Here is an 18202-nt window from a genome sequence, read left to right on the forward strand (position 1 = left end):
CACACACACACACACACACACACACACACACACACACACACACACACACACACACACACACAGAGTATTTTAATCAGATTGACTCCGTCACTGACCCATACTTTCCCTATCTCTATTCCTCCCTATTATTTCAACAGCTGTCAGCTTTGTTTTGCTGTCTTCATTCACAGATTTAATGTAATTTGGCATTGCTCATTTTCTAAAGATTCTCTAATCCTCCTCCCTCTCTAATACTCTCAAAAACTATCACAATTATAAAAATGTTTAAATAAGTGGGTATGGTGTGTGTGTTTCCAGATATGTTTATTTTTTAGGTCTATTGTCACCATAGGAAAGAAAACATGCAACCTCTGGCCTTCTGAACATGTCTTATTTGGCTTAACAAGATGAACTCCAACTGTATCCATTTTCCAACCCTCTCCCAAAAAAGCCTACATAATTTCATTCTTCATCGTGACTAAATAATACTCTGGTGTGTGTGTGTGTGTGTGTGTGTGTGTGTGTGTGTGTGTGTGTGTGTGTGTGTGTAAAATTTTCTTGATCCACTCAGGATATCTGGGCTATTTCATACCTTGGACTATTATTAATAGTGCTGCAATGAACATCGGCATATGTACAAGTATCTCTATTATACCCAACTTACATTCTGACAGATTATGTTTTCATTTTCTTTGGTGCTTAGGAACATTTAGATTTTCCTTTCTGCTCAAAGAAAACAGAAACATGACTATGCATAGTGAAATTACTACACAAAGACACAGTTCATACTCTGATCTTGAAGCTGAAGAAATTCTTAAAAATACCACTGTCCTGGCTCACTCGTATTGATTGTTTACTTATTGACCTATTTTGAAACTTAGCATCAGTCTTATTTTACAGCTATCAGATGTTTCTGACGTACTACAGGGTTGAGAACCATTAACACAGGAAGCTTCAAGCTCAGGACTGGACTAAAGTCAGGAAGAGAATCTTGTTTCTTGTTCAGAAACAAGTTAAAGTCACATACTCATGTAGGATTTAGCCTGTTGACACAAAGATTACTAATGAGAAAGTGGTATAATTGAGCCAGACACTAGTGGCTCATGCCTATAATCCTACTACTCAAGACTGAGTTCTGAGTTTCTGTCTCACAGCTGAGACACTGCAAAAAAAGCAGTGCTGGAAGTGTGGCTCAAGTGGTATAGCACCAGCCTAGCAAGAGTAAGGTCCTGAGTTCAAATTTTATTACTGTCCCTCCCCCAAAAAAAGAAGGCAAAAAGAACTGGTATAAATGGTGGCTGAAACTAAGAGTAGAAGTTTTCTTGCCTTTTTTTTACTTCTCTGGAGTGAGGTAAGTTTGTTGTCTATATGAAAGCTTAAGAGTGGAAGAATATAAGCAACTCTAAAAATTATTGTTATAGTAACATTGTAACAATGTTGAAAGTTAGGGGCATCACATCAAGCATTTTGCAAAATTGCATGTAAATTATTATCAAGATAGAAAACAAGTAAATGAATAAAATGTCTGGGTTCTAGTGTCAGAATAATTTTTAATCAGATTAAGTACAGTGGGACATTGCTACTCAATATGTGGTCCACTGGTCAGCAGCATCAATATTAAGTGGAAGTTATTAAAATGCAAGTTTCAGCTGAAGCTTGAGAACATATGAAAAGAAGAAATATAGGAAAAACAGAGAATAGGAAAATTTGATGAGAAATGCAAAGAAAACTTTTTGTGAGTGTCATACAAATGATTAATCTAGTTGTCAGTGAATTCTAGTGAATGTTCATGCATGTTTTGTGAACAGCTACAATGGGAAATAATTCAAAATTTCATATCATAGCCTTTTCATCTTTATACATTAATTGAATCGCAAAAATAATGCTAACACACTTGAGAAATAGACTACAGTTTTGACAACTTCATCAGTTAGTACTATCCTATACATGATGTTTGAATAACAAATTTATGAGAAAGGTGGTGCAAGTATAGTGGTCCCTGAGGAAACTAGTGCTCAGTAAGAAGTGAGCAAGAGCTGGGCACTGATGGCTCACACCTGTAATCCTAGCTACTCAGGAGGCTGAGACCTGAGGATAGCGGTTCATAGCCAGCCCAGGCTATGAGACTCTTATCTCCAATAAAAAAAATTGGGCTGGGAAGGTGGCTCAGTGGTAGAGGGCTTGCTTTGCATGCAAGAGACCCTGTGTTAGATTCCTCAGCACCACATAAGCAGAAAAAACTGGAAATGGCGCTGTGGCTTAGGTAGTAGAACGCTAGCCTTGAGCTAAAGAGCTGAGGGACAGAGTCCAGGCCCAGAGTTCAGGCTCCATGACCAGCAAAAAAAAAAAAAAAAGGAAGTGTCACAGTGGCTCAAGTGGTAGAGCATTTGCCTTGAGCTGAAGAGCTGAGGGACAGCGCCCAGGCTCAGTTCAAGCCCCACGCTGACACACAAAAAAGAGAGGAGTGAGCAAGAGGCATGGCTCAAGCAGTAGAACCTGTCTTGTTAGTGCAGAGCCCTCAGTTCAAACCCCAGTACCACCAAAAAAAAACTAAGTGAAGTGTGATAGTTCCTAATCTGACATGTCTACAATGTACAGATTCATGCAGTATCACTACTCAAGTGGAAGAGGTTTATAGGAATCTTTTTTAATAACAGTCAAATAACAAAAAAGGTCAAAGAACACAAAGTTAATACTAATGTTATCAAGTACAGCTACACATTGGAACATTTTTCAAATATTGATGCTTACACTTTACCTAGATTTGAACCCAGATCCCTATTTTGGAAGTTCAGAACTTCTGAACTACTGAGGTGATCCTACTACACAGCAAATACTAAGCAACACTGGTACTGACACAGGGAAAGGTGAGGTGACTTCCTGGATCCTTACATGTCCATTATGCTAATGGAGACAGAGTGTGTGCGAATAAACCCACTGTCAGCATTCAGTTCCTAGATTGTTGATGTGAGGTGATAAAAATGTGAAAGACTTATAAAGGGAAGTGATATTTTAAGAGTAAACAAGCTCTGTGATAGAATGAGAAAACCATAGGCAAGATATCTAAGACCAGAAGAAATACCTTTAAAAAATAGTAAAAATAGTTGGAAACAGGAGAGGAATATGTTGTCATCCAGGGACACAGCAAATCTACAAAGAGGTCAAAGGGCATACAATGTCATGGGAGCCAAGTGTGTGTGTAAAGTGACCTCCCAACAAACTACATCAAAACATGTAGAATGTAGAAGGGAGTAACATGACACTGCTGGCTTTGACCAATCATGGGGGAAGGATGGAAAGTGTTGGGTGATAGAAGATGTTCTTGAGAAGACAGCATGGAGGAAATTGAGGAGATTGAACTTGAATGGGAGATCTCAGTTTTGAGGAAGTGCTCTAGTAAGAGAATGAAGTTAAAGAGAATGCGGATGGAATTCAGCAAACTTAGAAAAGGGAGGAAGCAGAAAATACCAGACTTGGGCTGGGATCAGTGGTGTTTCAGGTGTTCCAAAACGTTCTGTGATTCTCAAGGTGCCTTCTAGAGTTCTTATAAACTGACAGGCATAGATATCCTAATAGCCTCAGCAAAATAAATTCCTCATCCCAATGGGTTCAAATGAAGCTGTATCTCAAATGAGTGGAAAGGCTAACGTCAATGCATACAGGTGAAAACTGAGTACTGTCAAAGTTAGTATTTTAGTATAAGAAGTACCAAAATAGAGGCAAGTTCTAGCTACCAAAAAGCTAGGCAAAAACATTTTATCATTGTTGAAAGAAATCACTGTTACTTCCTTTATGCAACAAAGATGTGGGCTTGCCTGCTCCATCTACACTTAATTTATAAATGCATGTTGAAATTAGTTTAAGACATATTAAATAGAACTTGGATCCACCAGTTCACATCAGATGTTCACATCAGAATTGGTGCTAAATGTGTAATAGCAGAATCTTAACTTTCATGTCTTGCTCAGTGCTAGCTCTCTCAGAGCGCAGTACTGACAAAGGCTGAGTCTGAAATCCTTCCACTGTCTAGGCCATTTCTCTGATCTCCCCAAATCCACATGATTAAACTCTTCCTAGGCTTTTCTTTACCCACCTAACATGGCTCATACCCATGGCAGGCTAATCAGGAGTCCACTCTGCCCTGTATAAGCAGCCTGCGGAATGCACCCTTAACATCTTTATTTCGGAGACTATAAACAAATGGGTTGGCCAGTGGCGTAATGGCAGTGTACATGACTGAAGCCACCATGTCCTGATTCTGGGACTTCTGAGAAGGAGGCTGGAAATAGACCCAGATGATGGTGCCGTAGAGGAAGCCAACCATGGTGAGGTGGGACCCGCAGGTGGAGATAGCTCGACGGCGACCAGAAGCTGAAGGCAAACGTACGATGGTAACTCCAATTCGGGCATAAGAAAGTATGATGAGGGCACAGGGGCCCAGCATGAGGAATCCACCCTCAGAGAAGATGGCCAGCTCATTGGAATGTGTATCAGAGTACGAGGCTCTCAGAAGTGGCCGGTGGTCACAGAAGAAATGGGGAAGGTCCACACTGCCCCCAGCATCCCCGGCCCAACACAAGGGCAGGAGGAGACCTACGTGCAGCATGGTGTGCATTATGGACACAGCCAGGCTCAAGGCCAGCAGGCGGGCACAGCGCTGGCGATTCATCACCAAAGCATAGTGTAAAGGGTCACAGATGGCCACATAGCGATCCAGAGCCATGACAGCAATGACAAGTGTGTCTGTAACTCCAAACACATAAAAGAAAAAGAACTGAGCCAAGCAGCGGGCAGCAGGAATAGCTTGGGAATCAGATGCCAGATGGACCAACAACTGGGGCAAGATGACTGTGGAGAGCCCCAAGTCTATCACAGAAAGCCCACGGAGCAGGTAATACATAGGTGAGTGGAGCCTGGTGTCCCAGGAGATGAGAAATACCAAAGTCACATTCCCCAGTATGGTAGTTAGGTAAATAGCCAGGAACAGGAGAAAAAGGAGGCCATGGGGGACATTGGCCTTCGAGAACCCAAGCAGCAAGAAGACTGGAGAATGTGAAGCATTAGGGGCACAGCTCATGACGAGTGACAGTACCCTGTCTGAAAGAGAGTTTAAGTCAAAAAGCAAGTCAGAGTGAGAAGCTAGGAATTATAATATTTCTACTTATTCGTGACCTATATCCAACTATCTGTTTCCTTTCCCCTAAGTCACTCCATTAATTTTGCATGCCAGGTTCTTCCTTAGCTCTTCTTTTTCATCCACTCTAGTGGCTCATGCTATCTAGTCCACAACAATTTCTCAAACCTTCCTTCCTCCTTGTATTTTCCTGCAAGATATTATCATCGTCTCCTCCCAATGGCAAGCTTTGTGGACTAATTACCTATCCACTCCCCACCTTCTACACACTGTTGCCCTCTGGATTTCTTCTCTTTAAACCTGTGCAAAACACAATTCACCATTCACATTATGACTCTAATATTTAATAACACCTAATGAAATGGCTCATTAAATGAGGCTTTTCAAGAAATAGCCTTTTAAACCATAACATTTAAACAAATGGTTTTCTGTATTGTTGGTTTTTAGAGTGACATTATTTCAGACTGCCATAAAGTGATTCTGTTTTCTGTTTGTTCCTTTTGTTAGTTAATAGAAACATCATTATTTTCTGTCTGATGCACAAACCAAAATCCGAAGGGACCCCTTACCTTCCCCCATCCAGATACTCCATCACTATATTTCTCCTTATATCTATAATGCCCTCTTAGTCACTAGCATTATCAAAGCTTTAGCATCTCTGACCAATACTAATGTCCACAGCCTCATGACTCATGTCTCTACTGATTTCTCCTGATAAGTCTTCCATTTAAACTATCCAAAATAAGAGCAGTTTTACATATACTATTTCCTTCTGGGAAATACCCTCCCTATTCTATCAGGGACCAATCTTCAACCCCACAAGCTAAACAGCTTTGGTTCTATTTGAAGTCTTCACTGAGTCCCTGAACAATATTTCATTAGAGTAATAAGTACTAGTTTTTTCATTTGCTTTGTACCTCTTGACTCGTCTGCCACTCAAGGAAGAGTGTTAGATGTGCATACACACATACACACATACATGCATAAACATAGTGAAGAGCTAAAGTAACTCCATTTTGAGATTAACCCCACCATCTTGAGCTAGGCTGCCCTCAGAGTAACCCCAAGAGAGAGAGAAAAAACACAGGTTGCCACCAACCCTGCCCACCCTTAAGAAAGCAGAACAGTTGCCCAAGTATTCCAGGAACAGAACATACCAATAGTTCAGAAAAAGGGCAGTGCGGTTAGGGTGGACTCAGACAAATCATGTAACTGCTTGTGTGGAAATTCCCTAAACTTGTTTGTTCAATACCATAATAGCTGTGCTGATTTTGTGCTCGGGGCCTCTTAACGTCACCAGTTACCAAGTGCACGGAGGACCAAGCTCAAGCTTGCAAATAAACAACTCTTCTGCTGTTTGCATTGGTCATGGTCTCTGGTGGTTTTTCGGGGATCCCGAGTCCATGTGCAATAATAGATGCACCCATGCATGTGTATACAAATACTTGTGTATGCTCGTCACTGACTCCTGAGTACCTGCCACAAGCCTAAGCAATTGGTGCCAGCTCATTAAATATTTGTTTAATGAATGAAAGTAATTTTCTGATAAAGGGCAGTGCTCTCAATATAAAGGTTTCATAGTCAGATATATCTGGCATGTCACCTCATCTTTATAAGATCATTTCTTAGCTATGAGATCATCTGAGCTGACTTATATTTCAATCTGTCAAATGGCAGTGATGCGGGGACCATCTCATAAGGCAATGAACTGTAAAGAAGGAAATACCTTAAGACAATATTTCTTGAGGAAGTACAGCTTTGTGGAAACAAAGAAGAAAATAACTTATTTCATATGACAACGTTGAAAAGTCTTATTTGGGGATACTAAAATCCAATCAAATGTCAAAATTTTTATTCTCATGCAATTTATTCCTTGCTTTTTCCCCCAGTAAGGGCCATATTCTCATCCAGAAGCCAGCCTTGATTATATGTTGTTTCCAGCTACTGCAGTGCTGAAGAAGAACATGGATGTGGGTTGAAAGTACAGTACCTTCTTCTTGGGGAGCATCACACAGACTCATTTGGAGTCTCAAATCTTCTGAATCTTTCACAAGTAAAGGTAATTATTTCTGACACCTGACTCTACCTGTCTGGCCTTCATCTTCCAAGATTCTGATAAGTAGTCCTATTTGGAGTGGTTTGCTTTATAAAATGAAATAGCTCACATATAGTCCAAAGAGAATTCATGCATTTGGGGGGAGAGAGTGTCAGTCAGTCATGGGGCTTGAACTCAGGGCCTGGGCTTTGTCCCTGAGCTCTTTGGTTCAAGGCTAGTGCTCTATCACTTTGACCCACAACACCACTTCTAGTTTTCTGGTGGTTAATTAGAGATAAGAGTTTCATGGAGTTTCCTGCCCTGACTGGCTTTGAATCACAATCCTCAGATCTCAGCCTCCTAAGTAGCTAGGATTACAAGCATGAGCACTAGCATGTGGCTTTGTGTGTGTGTGTGTGTGTGTGTGTGTGTATTTTTTTTTATCATAAAAAAAGCCACTTAAATGAAATCTTACCTACAATGCAGCTCTTCTACCACGCCCTCATTGTTCTCCATGCCCTGACTGAAATCACACTTGGTCCTTCCTCTTAGTTTTCTTTAAAAACAATAATAAATTATTTTAATGCATGTTTTATAAGTTAATGTTTCACTATCAATTTCAACTTTAATAACCTTTGGCCAAATTTGACCTCTATAGGGTTAATTCTTTGATGTTTTTTGATATTTTCTGTGTCCTCGAATATATGGCTAAAAAGATAGTCCTAAAAAAGACAATTTATAGAAATTGTGGTTATAACAAAAATTACACTGTTGATAGATGAAGTATTCAGTTAAATATCATGGGTAAACTTGTCTCCAAGATATAACATTAACTTTTAAAAGCCAATTGCAAAATGCTAGAAAATTATAACATCAGGTATGAATTTTAAATATGCAAAAAACTTTAAATTTATATCTTTTTGATTGACATATTTATGTGTGTATATATATATTTTGTTGTTGTTGATCATGGGCTTGATCTCTGGGCCTAAGCGCTATCCCTCAGCTCTTCAGCTCAAGGCAAGTGCTCTACCACTTGAGCTACAGCACCACTTCCAATTTTCTGGTGGTTTATTAGACAAGCGTTTCATGGACTTTCCACGGGCTGGCTTTGACCCGTGATCCTCAGATCTCAGCCTCCTGAGTAGCTAGGATTACAGACATGAGCCACCAGTGCCAGGCTATTTGTACATATTATTTTATTTTATTTTTATTTTTTCCAGCTTATTTATTTATTTATTTATTATTGTGAAAATACCATACAGAGGGGTAACAATTACATGGGCAAGGTAATGAGTACATTTCTAATCAAGCATTGTTGCCGTATGATTAAAGTTTTGTTAAGGTTGGGTACCTAGTACATGTAACTCAGTGAATTGTTCTTGGTTCATTTATCCTATACTGAAAAGCTTTTCCAATTTAAAAATTAAGTAACAAAAGTAAGGGTGGAAGCATATATATGAGATCTTTTATTTTCTAGCAGTTTCATTATTTATCACTTTGAAGATTAATCATACTTTTTTAAATCAGAACAATACCCACATCAACTAATTCAATCATATACCCAGTACCAGGCCTATACATCATGGAAAGACCAAAATCAGTAGTGTGCATAGTATAATTCTAGTAATAAAATATGTGCCTCCAAAAGGATTTATCAAAGCATTATAGAAAATAAAGAGGTCACAGTCCATGTGAGTCATAATTATCAGACCTATGAACTTTCTTAGATTATCTACCCCTCACTCCAACTTTGGCTCATGTTTCAATGACCATTTCTATTCTTCTGCCTCACTGGAATAAATTCTGGTGGAAGCCCTTACGGCTGATTTCAGTGATCTATACAGTCCAACAATGTTTACAACAGGCTCTGAAATAGGAGGGGAAAATCTTCAGCAAGATAGAGTCCGAGTGCTCGTAAAATACCTATATGTCTCTAGAGTTAAGAGCTCGGGATTAATCATAACATCTGTTTCATGTTGTACTGTCTTCATTAGTTTAAGCATTTCTTGCTTGCTGACTGGATCCCTAAGCTTTAGAGTCTGTTACGCATTAATTGGGTTCAAATCCACTTTGGGCTATGGGAAACCCTGGCTGAAAACTCCTCCCTCCCAAGAAAGCCTACCTTGCAACCAAAACAACAGTAAAACCCAATAAGAAATAGTGTAAAAGCAAATCTTGAAATGTTTCCAAACAAATTGGTTTCAAGATTTTAAGAATTTTTTTTCTCACCAATAGAATAGAATAGAAAAAAAAATCTCATATTCTGCTCAATAGGAGCGAAAGTGCTGTCTTCTAAAAGTGAACTGAACCTGGATTTGAGTCAGAATGGAAAAAGTTGAAAATAATTCTGGGATTTCCTGAGAGTAAATTGTTAATGACTTTGTAAAATCTGTTTGTATTTGTGTAAATATTTTCATTGTTTCGAAATAAATATTTACCAAAAAAACATTTCTAATTTTTTAAACTCATTAATTTACTGTCCAACATAGAAACTAGAGCACTGATGACAACTCAAATCTACTTTAATGGACCTTTCTCACTCCTCTACTTGTCACTGTCTGCCTAAGGTAATGAACTTCCTGAAACTTGAGTTAGTTGTTCTATTGCTTTTTTTCAATTTTAGGTCTGAGGCCAGGACCTAACACTTTCACTCCTTGCCTGGCATTCTACCAACTGAGCCATGCCTCCAACCTCTCTCTCTCAATCTTTAAAAATACATCTTTGTATGTAATGCAGATATGTGATTTTTGATATATCCATTGATTCTTATAAAATGAATATCAGCAAGTTTGGGGGATCTCCATGTTTACAAAAGGGAAATAAGCTTTAAGTTATTTGAAATTAGCTTGATGAGTTATCTCAGTATTGAAATTCTTACATTTACTGACTTCATTGAATATAACCTTGCTGTTTTTTATTTCTCTCTGCTTTATAACAGCCTTTTGTATGAATACACCATACACACTATTTCTTCTCTGTAATGTGTTCTTGGGCTGTTTACTGATTTGTATTATGCTGAGGATAAATCCAAAATGATGCAGCTTAAGTTTCTGTGCTTCACATTGTTAGCGCTCACACTTGGGCAAGTTCCTTGACTTTTCTGAGCCTCATATTTCTCAGTCATAAAAAATGGATATAGAAACTACTTTCACAAGGTTATTGCAACAATTAAATAAGGTGCATGGAAATATTTAGAAGGGATAATTCATAACTACATTTTTCTATTTCAAATTTTCAGGTAATTAACCATAGTTTTCATAAAAAGTGATTTATTCCATTTTTATTTTCAAGGTAGTCAATAAATAGTCCTTGCCATATACACTGAGGTGTAACAACTGCAGCACTCATGGTAGAAAGGAGCTTTGTGGCCATACATAGTACAAAACTCTCTACCTGTGTGATTTCATCAAACTTCTAGTTCTATCAGGTATTGTTTTATTCTGACTTTAGAGATAGGGAAACAAGCATAAACAAAACACACAACTTAGCCAGATGCTGATTGCTCATACCTGCAATCCTAGCTACTTAGGAGGCTAAAATCTGGAGGATTGCAGTTCAAAGCCAGCCAAAGAAGAAAAGTCCTCCATGCTCCATCTCCAAAATAACCAGCAAAAATATCAGATTGGAGGCATGGCTCAAATGGTAAGGTCCCAGCTGAGTGAACACAAGGGCCTGAGTTCAAATCTTGGTACCATGAAAAAAGAAATCACATCTCTTGCTTACTATTGTGTAGCTAATAAATTATAGAACTTGAGTTTTAGCCAGAGTATTTGACATCCTTCCTCATTTTTTTCTTTACAAAAGATTTTTTTCTCTAGCCAAAGGTTAATATATATTATTAACCACTGCACACACACACACACACACACACACACACACACAAATACATATGTCATGATAAATACCTACAAATTTTCAGAGTGTGTTTCATCAAGGCACAGTGTATTCATATAAGGGCATGTCAAAACAGAACCCTTTTGTACAAGTAATTAATGCTAATAAAAATGTGGAAAATAAAACTAATAAATCTATGCAAATTTTAGAAATAATAAGGGAAAGAAATTTTGAAAATAGAAGAATTCAAAGTGGTAATTTAAAGAAAATGAGCAGGGCAGAAATTGATTTTTGTGTGTAAATGAAGAGAGGGAGAAGAATGAGAATGGGAACCGATGAGCAGAGAACAGAAAGGAGGTGGCCATGGTAGGTAAAAGAGAAGAGAAGGCAGGTTTTAGATTGGAATGGAAAGGAGGGACAGCAAACAAGAGAAGAAAGAAGAGAAAGGAAATGGATGCAGCACAGAAAGGAGAAAATTGTGTGATCCAGAGTGAGAAAGAGATTGTTGATAGAAGATAAAAGGATTAATGATAGGGAAAGGATGATCATGAAGGCTACCTTCCCTTCCACACATTTACCTGGAGTGAAAGGTCTGACTCCAGGCTTTGCGACTTCAGCTTTCTTCTGTAAGACCTCAGGGATCTGGCCATGGTACTGAAGATAGGTCAGCGATAGACCCACAAATCTGGCCTGGAGAGACTGGGTAAGGCTTAGGAGCTGTGAGCCCCAAGAGATATTTGCCTTAGAACCACTGGAGGGAGGTCAGGTACAGTAACTGCAATCCCGTGGGTCAAGATGGACAATAATCTCAGGGGAAGGCTGAAAGTACAGGGCCATTCTGTGCTACTGGTTCTAAGGGCATAGAGAGTTCAATCAACATCAAGGCAGCCCAAACGGCAAAGACTTGCTTTGATGTAATTATGCAGTTACATCACAGAGCTATCAGTTTATTATCTTCCTATGGCCTTTTATCTTCCTAATGGCCCACAGTAGGATTTTAAAGCCAAGAATATGCTATCAACATAGGATATGCTATAGACCAATTCTAGAATGAGATAACTCAGTAACATTTCTAAACTGTTTTGTATAAAATGTAAATAACATTTTGTTTCTTGTTTTTGTTTAGAAGCAAGGTCTTGTAGCCCAGAACAGCCTGAAATTCATAATCCTCCTACCTCAGTATCTCAAGTGGGCATGTGTTATCATAGCCAGCTATACCTGATTTTGTTATAATTAGTGTTGTAAAAATGAAAATATTATGTATAAAGTATTATATATAAGGCCTGATATGTTTTAAAAGGCTCAAATAAATTTGTCTACTTGTGGCCACTATTACTAGTATAACAACTACAACTATTATTCAACCAAAGTGAATTTAGGTATTTTTCCAATGTAGCTAGGGTACAATGTGTAAGGCTCAATTCCTGTATTTGATGCTGTGGTTTGGAGGGAAGAGCACACAGCTCACAACAATCACTCAAGAAAGAGCAGCTGCATAAACAGTCAGTGAATTACAATTCCTTTCCACTAGCCGTAACCACGCACAATGCAATGTCTTCTTGTCAACCAGTCTCCAAAAACATTTGCCAAGAATAAACGCTTTAATAGTACTTTTCTCCTCATTCCCCGTGTTTCCACAATCAATTAACTAAGCCATTCTCCCATCTCTGTACCACATGAAGTACCATTTTTAACAAAAATAGGAAGGATGCATTTTTAATGTTTGAATGATATTAAAATGTGCTCCCCTACATTTACAAGGTACTTTTTTACAGTAAGCATATTTTATTTATTATTTATAAGGCCATGTACATTTAAGACTATTTTTCTAAATTAGCAACTTTTATTTAGTTAATTACTTATAAAAGACAAATAGGTACATTTCAAAAATAATAAAGATCAAGATGCATTGTACATATAAGCAGAACTGTTAAGTTAAACCTTCCTTTTACAACTATTTGAAGATAATAAAAAAAATACTAAAGAGGGAAAAAATGCTAAGATGCTCTGGTTCCACACATTATTTTAGTGTTTTTGTTTCGAAGTCTGATTTCTTTTCTTTTTGTTGAAGAACATAGTTGTGCTTAAACCATAATAAATCTATTAAAACAGGGTTTTTTTTTTTACTATCTTTAAGTAGTTGTACAAAGAAGTTAGAATTCAACAGATCAGCTTATGAATGTAATGCTTCTTAATCTATGTCACCCCTTCCATCATTTTCCTCATCTTTCCCAATCCTAACCCTCCCCTCAATTGTCTTAATTCTGCATTAAATTTTATGACTATATTTTCCTTCCCCTTCCTCTCTTCACTTGCCTACCCACAAGGTACTTTAATTCTAGCATTGTTCATGAGACAATGTAGGTGCAGTGCTCAGACAACTTAAGTGAGGCGGGGCCGGGACTCAGATCCATGCTGTGCTCTCTGACAGCAAGAACTATCTTAGACTCTGGAAAGTTCTGTTTAGAAACTCAACTAGATGGCAGATAAGATAGATAGATAGACAGACAGACACACAGACACACAGATGATAGATAGATAGATAGATAGATAGATAGATAGATAGATAGATAGATAGATAGATAGATAGATAGGGAATTTTATTGATCCATCAGGAAGAACAGTATAATTTCATTTTCAGGGAAATGGATGGACTTAGAAAAATTATGCTGAGTGAAGTAAATGAGGCTGAGAGAAGGAAAGGGTGCTTGTTTTCTCCGTATATGGGAGCTAGACCTAAAATATAGTCATATGTAAATGCACAGACAGGGTCATATGCATATGTACACACTCAAACTGACTAAAGTATGGTACACATGAGTGGATTGTCATTGTGCATCCCTTTTGAACAAGTAACAGCCCGTGTAACAAAATGAAAACCAGGAAGCTGAAACATGAGCAAAGAGCGGTTAGCAAATGGAGAGAGGGTATATCCTACTGGATATACACGTATGAAAATGGAACTCAATAACTTGAGAGTATGGGAGAGTTGGGAGAAAGATGGAAGAGATGGCATTGACCAAGATGCACTGTACACATGAATTGACATGTTGAATTGAAACCCCTTTGTACAACTGGTTAAGAATTTAAAAATTCAAAGATGGAACTTAAATAATAAAATTCTAGATTGGCCATTTATCTTATTTTATTTATCATGGCAATTGAAACACTAACATACAAAGAAGAGCAGCTAATTGTAACATTGTTAAGGAATTCGAAATACCACTTGGTTTTCCCCAAAAGAATCATGAAATAATTAACCCACAGCCTTCACAATATATTGAAAACTTTAAAACACTTGAAGAGTTAAATATATGTTAGGTAAGTTCCAGATGAATCAAGGAATAATACAGAATTATCTCTCATTATATGAATGATCCCTGGGGACTGGGAGAGTGCAGGGAACCATCTTTTATCTGTGGCTTACACAGCTGTAGATTATGTGACACAGAAACTCATAATCACTGTGGACAAGTCTTTATCTCTGCTCCAAGGTGACACTGGGCTCCAACTCTCATAAAGTGAGACCCACTCGGGGTCCCAGGACTGATTTTGATGCGGCCAGAAAGAAACTAAGGACTAAGTCTTGCCTGGAATGGTATCACACTTAGGAGGTGATAAGAACCGAAGAGGAAAAGTTAGTTGATGACATATTGTAAATTAATTGGGGGGGAAAGATGGAAAGGGGACACTTTCCTGAAGAACAGGACAATCTCTGAGGAATAGGAGCTGGTGAATATTATAAAATAAGAGATGATATATTAAGCATTAACATGTGCTAGATGCCATGATATATACATATATATAAAGCAATAACATATATGTGCATATGTATATATAACATGCTTTGTTCAGATTCACAATGAAGGGTTGGGTTAGTAGCATAAAAGACAGTATTGGGGGGCTGGGAAGGTGGCTCAGTGGTAGAGCACTTTCCTTGCATGCATGAGGCCCTGGGTCGATTTCTCAGCAGAAAAAAAAAAAGCTGGAAGTGGCACTGTGGCTCAAGTGGTAGAGCGCTAGCCTTGAGCTGAAGAGCTGAGGGACAGCACCAGGCCCAGAGTTCAGGCCCACAACCGGATCCAAAAAAAAAAAAAAAGACAGTATTGGTAGGTGTTTTTTGGTTTGTTTGGTTTTTTTTTTTTTTTTTTACTAATTGGGCCTGAGCTTGTAATCCCAGATCTAATTCTTAACAACTTTACAATCTTGGGGAAAAAAGTATCTTATACATCTCAGTTTTCGTATGGGGAAAAGGATAATCGCTCTTCATAATATTATTACTCTTAAAAAGGTTTCCATAAGGTGCTTAGAACACAATCAGATATAAAGCAAACGGCATAGAAGAGTTGCCATCACTGTAGGGATCAGTCAACAGTAGTACACAGAGGTTCGCTGTAAAACTACTGTAAGTATTTAAGACTTAACTCTGTTTCTGTTTTGTTACATTGTAGCAGTGTTGGGAATCAAGCTCAAGGTTTTGTGCATACTAAGCAACAAACCCAAGCTTACATTTTTAAGAATTTCTATGGCTGGAATCAAAGTTATCAAAACGTCCTTCTCCAACTTCATATTTATCTTAGTTACTCCTGAAGGACTTGATTCCTGTGAAGAGGCAGGGTTTTCACTGAGGGGTAAGTACACAAGCCACTCATGTTCTAGACAGTCTTCTGTAGTATGGGAAGAGAGCCCTCATTGATTTAGGAGCCTACTTATTTCAAGTAGACTAAAAAAACTTATTCCTCTATGTATTATTTTTCAATTCGTATTCTCACATATGGTGTTCAGAAATAATTGTTAGATATAGAATTTGGGGCTTATATATTTTGTTTGTGGTGTGTGTGTGTGTGTGATATTTTCACACATGCATATAAAATACTATGATCATTCTACTACTCTTTCTTATTCCCCTTTTTATACAGTTCATATATTATTCTATTTTATACATGCATGCATAAAATACTTTCATCATATTCTCCCACTTCACCCTCCCACTGGTTCCCACACCCAAACAGTGACCACTTTACACGGATGCCACACACACACATATTTACGTCTGGATTATGGTTATCAGAAAACATGCACTAGTTTGCTTTCTTGGTCTGTGTTATTTTGCTTAACATTCTGATCTCCAGTCAAATCCAATTTCATTCCTTATGGTGAACAACACACTAGTATGTACCACAGTCTCTTTATCCATTCACTGCTTTAAGAACTCATCCCATCAAGAAGGGTATGAGGGTATTTCTATTACATGTTGGCTTACATTCCTTTGGAGATATGTCAAGGAGTGGCATAGCAAGATCATATCTATTTTTAATAATCTGTGTAATTTCCATGCTTTTTTCAGAGTGGCTGCACTAATTTACATGCCTGCCAACATGTGCGAGGGTTCCTTCCCTCCCCTGCTCTGCATTCTCACCAACAACTGCTGGTGCTTGGTGGCTTGATAGTTGATGTTCTGATTGGGGTGAGATGGATTCTCAAGGTCATTTTGTTTGTGTTTCTTTATGGCTAAGGATGATGGATTTTTCTTCGTGTATTTGTGGGTCATTTTTACTTCTCAATTCACTTTAACATTTCTTAACTGAACTGCATGTGGCTCTCAGTGTTTATTTTTGGTTCTCTGTACATTCTAGATGTTAATCCTCCATCTGATGGATAGCTAGGAAAGAATCCACCACCCCCCCCCCCCACACACACACACTAAAACCAAGCAGTTGGAGTCCTAATCAAAAGACCATTAGCTATATGCAGATAAAAGAGAGAAGCCTGGGTCTGCTTGGGGAAGAACACTTGTAGTTCCTCTGGGTCCTTTGAGGCAATTCTGCACACAATTAATGAATGACTAGTTTTAGTCTCTCCCTAACCACACATCAGAGACTTAGTGGCCCCAGTGCCAGAAGAGAATCCCAGGAGAGAGGCAACAGTGATGGTAAGAAAAACAGTCATGCTCAAGAATTAGGAGATTTCACACATCAAGGAGTCTTCCTGTATGCCATTTCTTGACAGATACTTGTGAGACCAGCCATCAGTGACCTTTCTAGGTTAAGAAGTCAACTTTAAGAATTCCTGGTAAGAAAGTAGAAATATCTGATCTCCAAGATATAATTTGTCATCACCAGCACCTAATAAGTGAGTTGACTAAGATTCATTCTAAATATATTTTTTCTGTATTTGTATTTTAGAGTTATCCCTTTTGACTTTAGGATATGAATTTTCAAAGAGCAGGAAAGTTTGGTAGAAATTTTTCTCTTACAGGCTTATTCCCTCTCTCTCACTTTCTCTAGTCTTTTCAATAGCTATTTATATTTAAGTCAGTGTTCTTTAGATGACTTTCTCTCTTCCCTTATAAATAACATGGAAAGAAAATAGTTTATTTTAAAGCTGTAGCTCAATGGCAGAGCACGTATGCGCAAAGCCCTGAGTTTGATCCATGCTACCACAATAGAGAGATAGATAGATAGATAGATAGATAGATAGATAGATAGATAGATAGATAGATAGATAGAGATAACCAACTACAATCTAAGTGAATTAGCTTTCTCATTATTTTTTTTTTGGGGGGGGGTCCAGTTGTAGGGCCTGAACTCTGGGCCTGGGCGCTGTCCCTCAGCTCTTCAGCTCAAGGCTAGCGCTCTACCACTTGAGCCACAGCGCCACTTCCGGCTTTTTTCTTTTTGCTTATGTGGTGCTGAGGAATCGAACCTAGGGCCTCTGGCATGCAAGGCATGCGCTCTACCACTGAGCCACCTGTCCAGCCCTCTCATTATTATTAATATGAATTATTAACTGTTGGTCTTTCATCAGAAGCTGGCCTATAACTGTTTCACTGTCTATATCTGTGGTTCCTACAGTTATTAGCTACAAGGAGGAAAAAAGAGAATCAGTCCCTTCTTTCTTTCACTCCCTTCCTCTTACTCTCTCCCTTGCATCTCTCTTTTATAGATTTTGGTATGGATTAAATGATTGTGTCTCTTCAAAAGTTACATGTTAAAACCCTCATCCTCCACATAACAGTACTTAGAGAAGGAACATTTTGGAGGTAATTAAACCATGATATCCTCAGGGCAGCAGTAGTGTTCTTCCAGAGACTTCTGCTGCTGCCTAAAAACTAGTCCTTAGCGTGTAATAAATGTATGTTGTTTCAGCCATCCTGTCTGTGATCTTTTGCTAGAGCAAGCCAAGCTTACTAAGATCTTAGAAGATTTTAAAGGAAG

The 18202-nt window shown here is 38.3% G+C and overlaps 1 protein-coding gene across 1 annotated transcript; it reads right to left on the minus strand.

Moving 5' to 3' along the window:
- Positions 1 to 4102: 4102 nt before the first annotated feature.
- Positions 4103 to 5056, minus strand: LOC122107038 (olfactory receptor 1B1). Its single transcript, XM_042678597.1, has one exon. The coding sequence runs from the start codon at positions 5054 to 5056 to the stop codon at positions 4103 to 4105; it is 954 nt and encodes a 317-aa protein (XP_042534531.1).
- Between the last annotated feature and the right edge of the window lie 13146 nt (positions 5057 to 18202).

This window comes from Dipodomys spectabilis, unplaced genomic scaffold (genome assembly GCF_019054845.1).
Source record: "Dipodomys spectabilis isolate Male_0828 unplaced genomic scaffold, ASM1905484v1 ptg000046l, whole genome shotgun sequence".
Classification (NCBI taxonomy): domain Eukaryota; kingdom Metazoa; phylum Chordata; class Mammalia; order Rodentia; family Heteromyidae; genus Dipodomys; species Dipodomys spectabilis.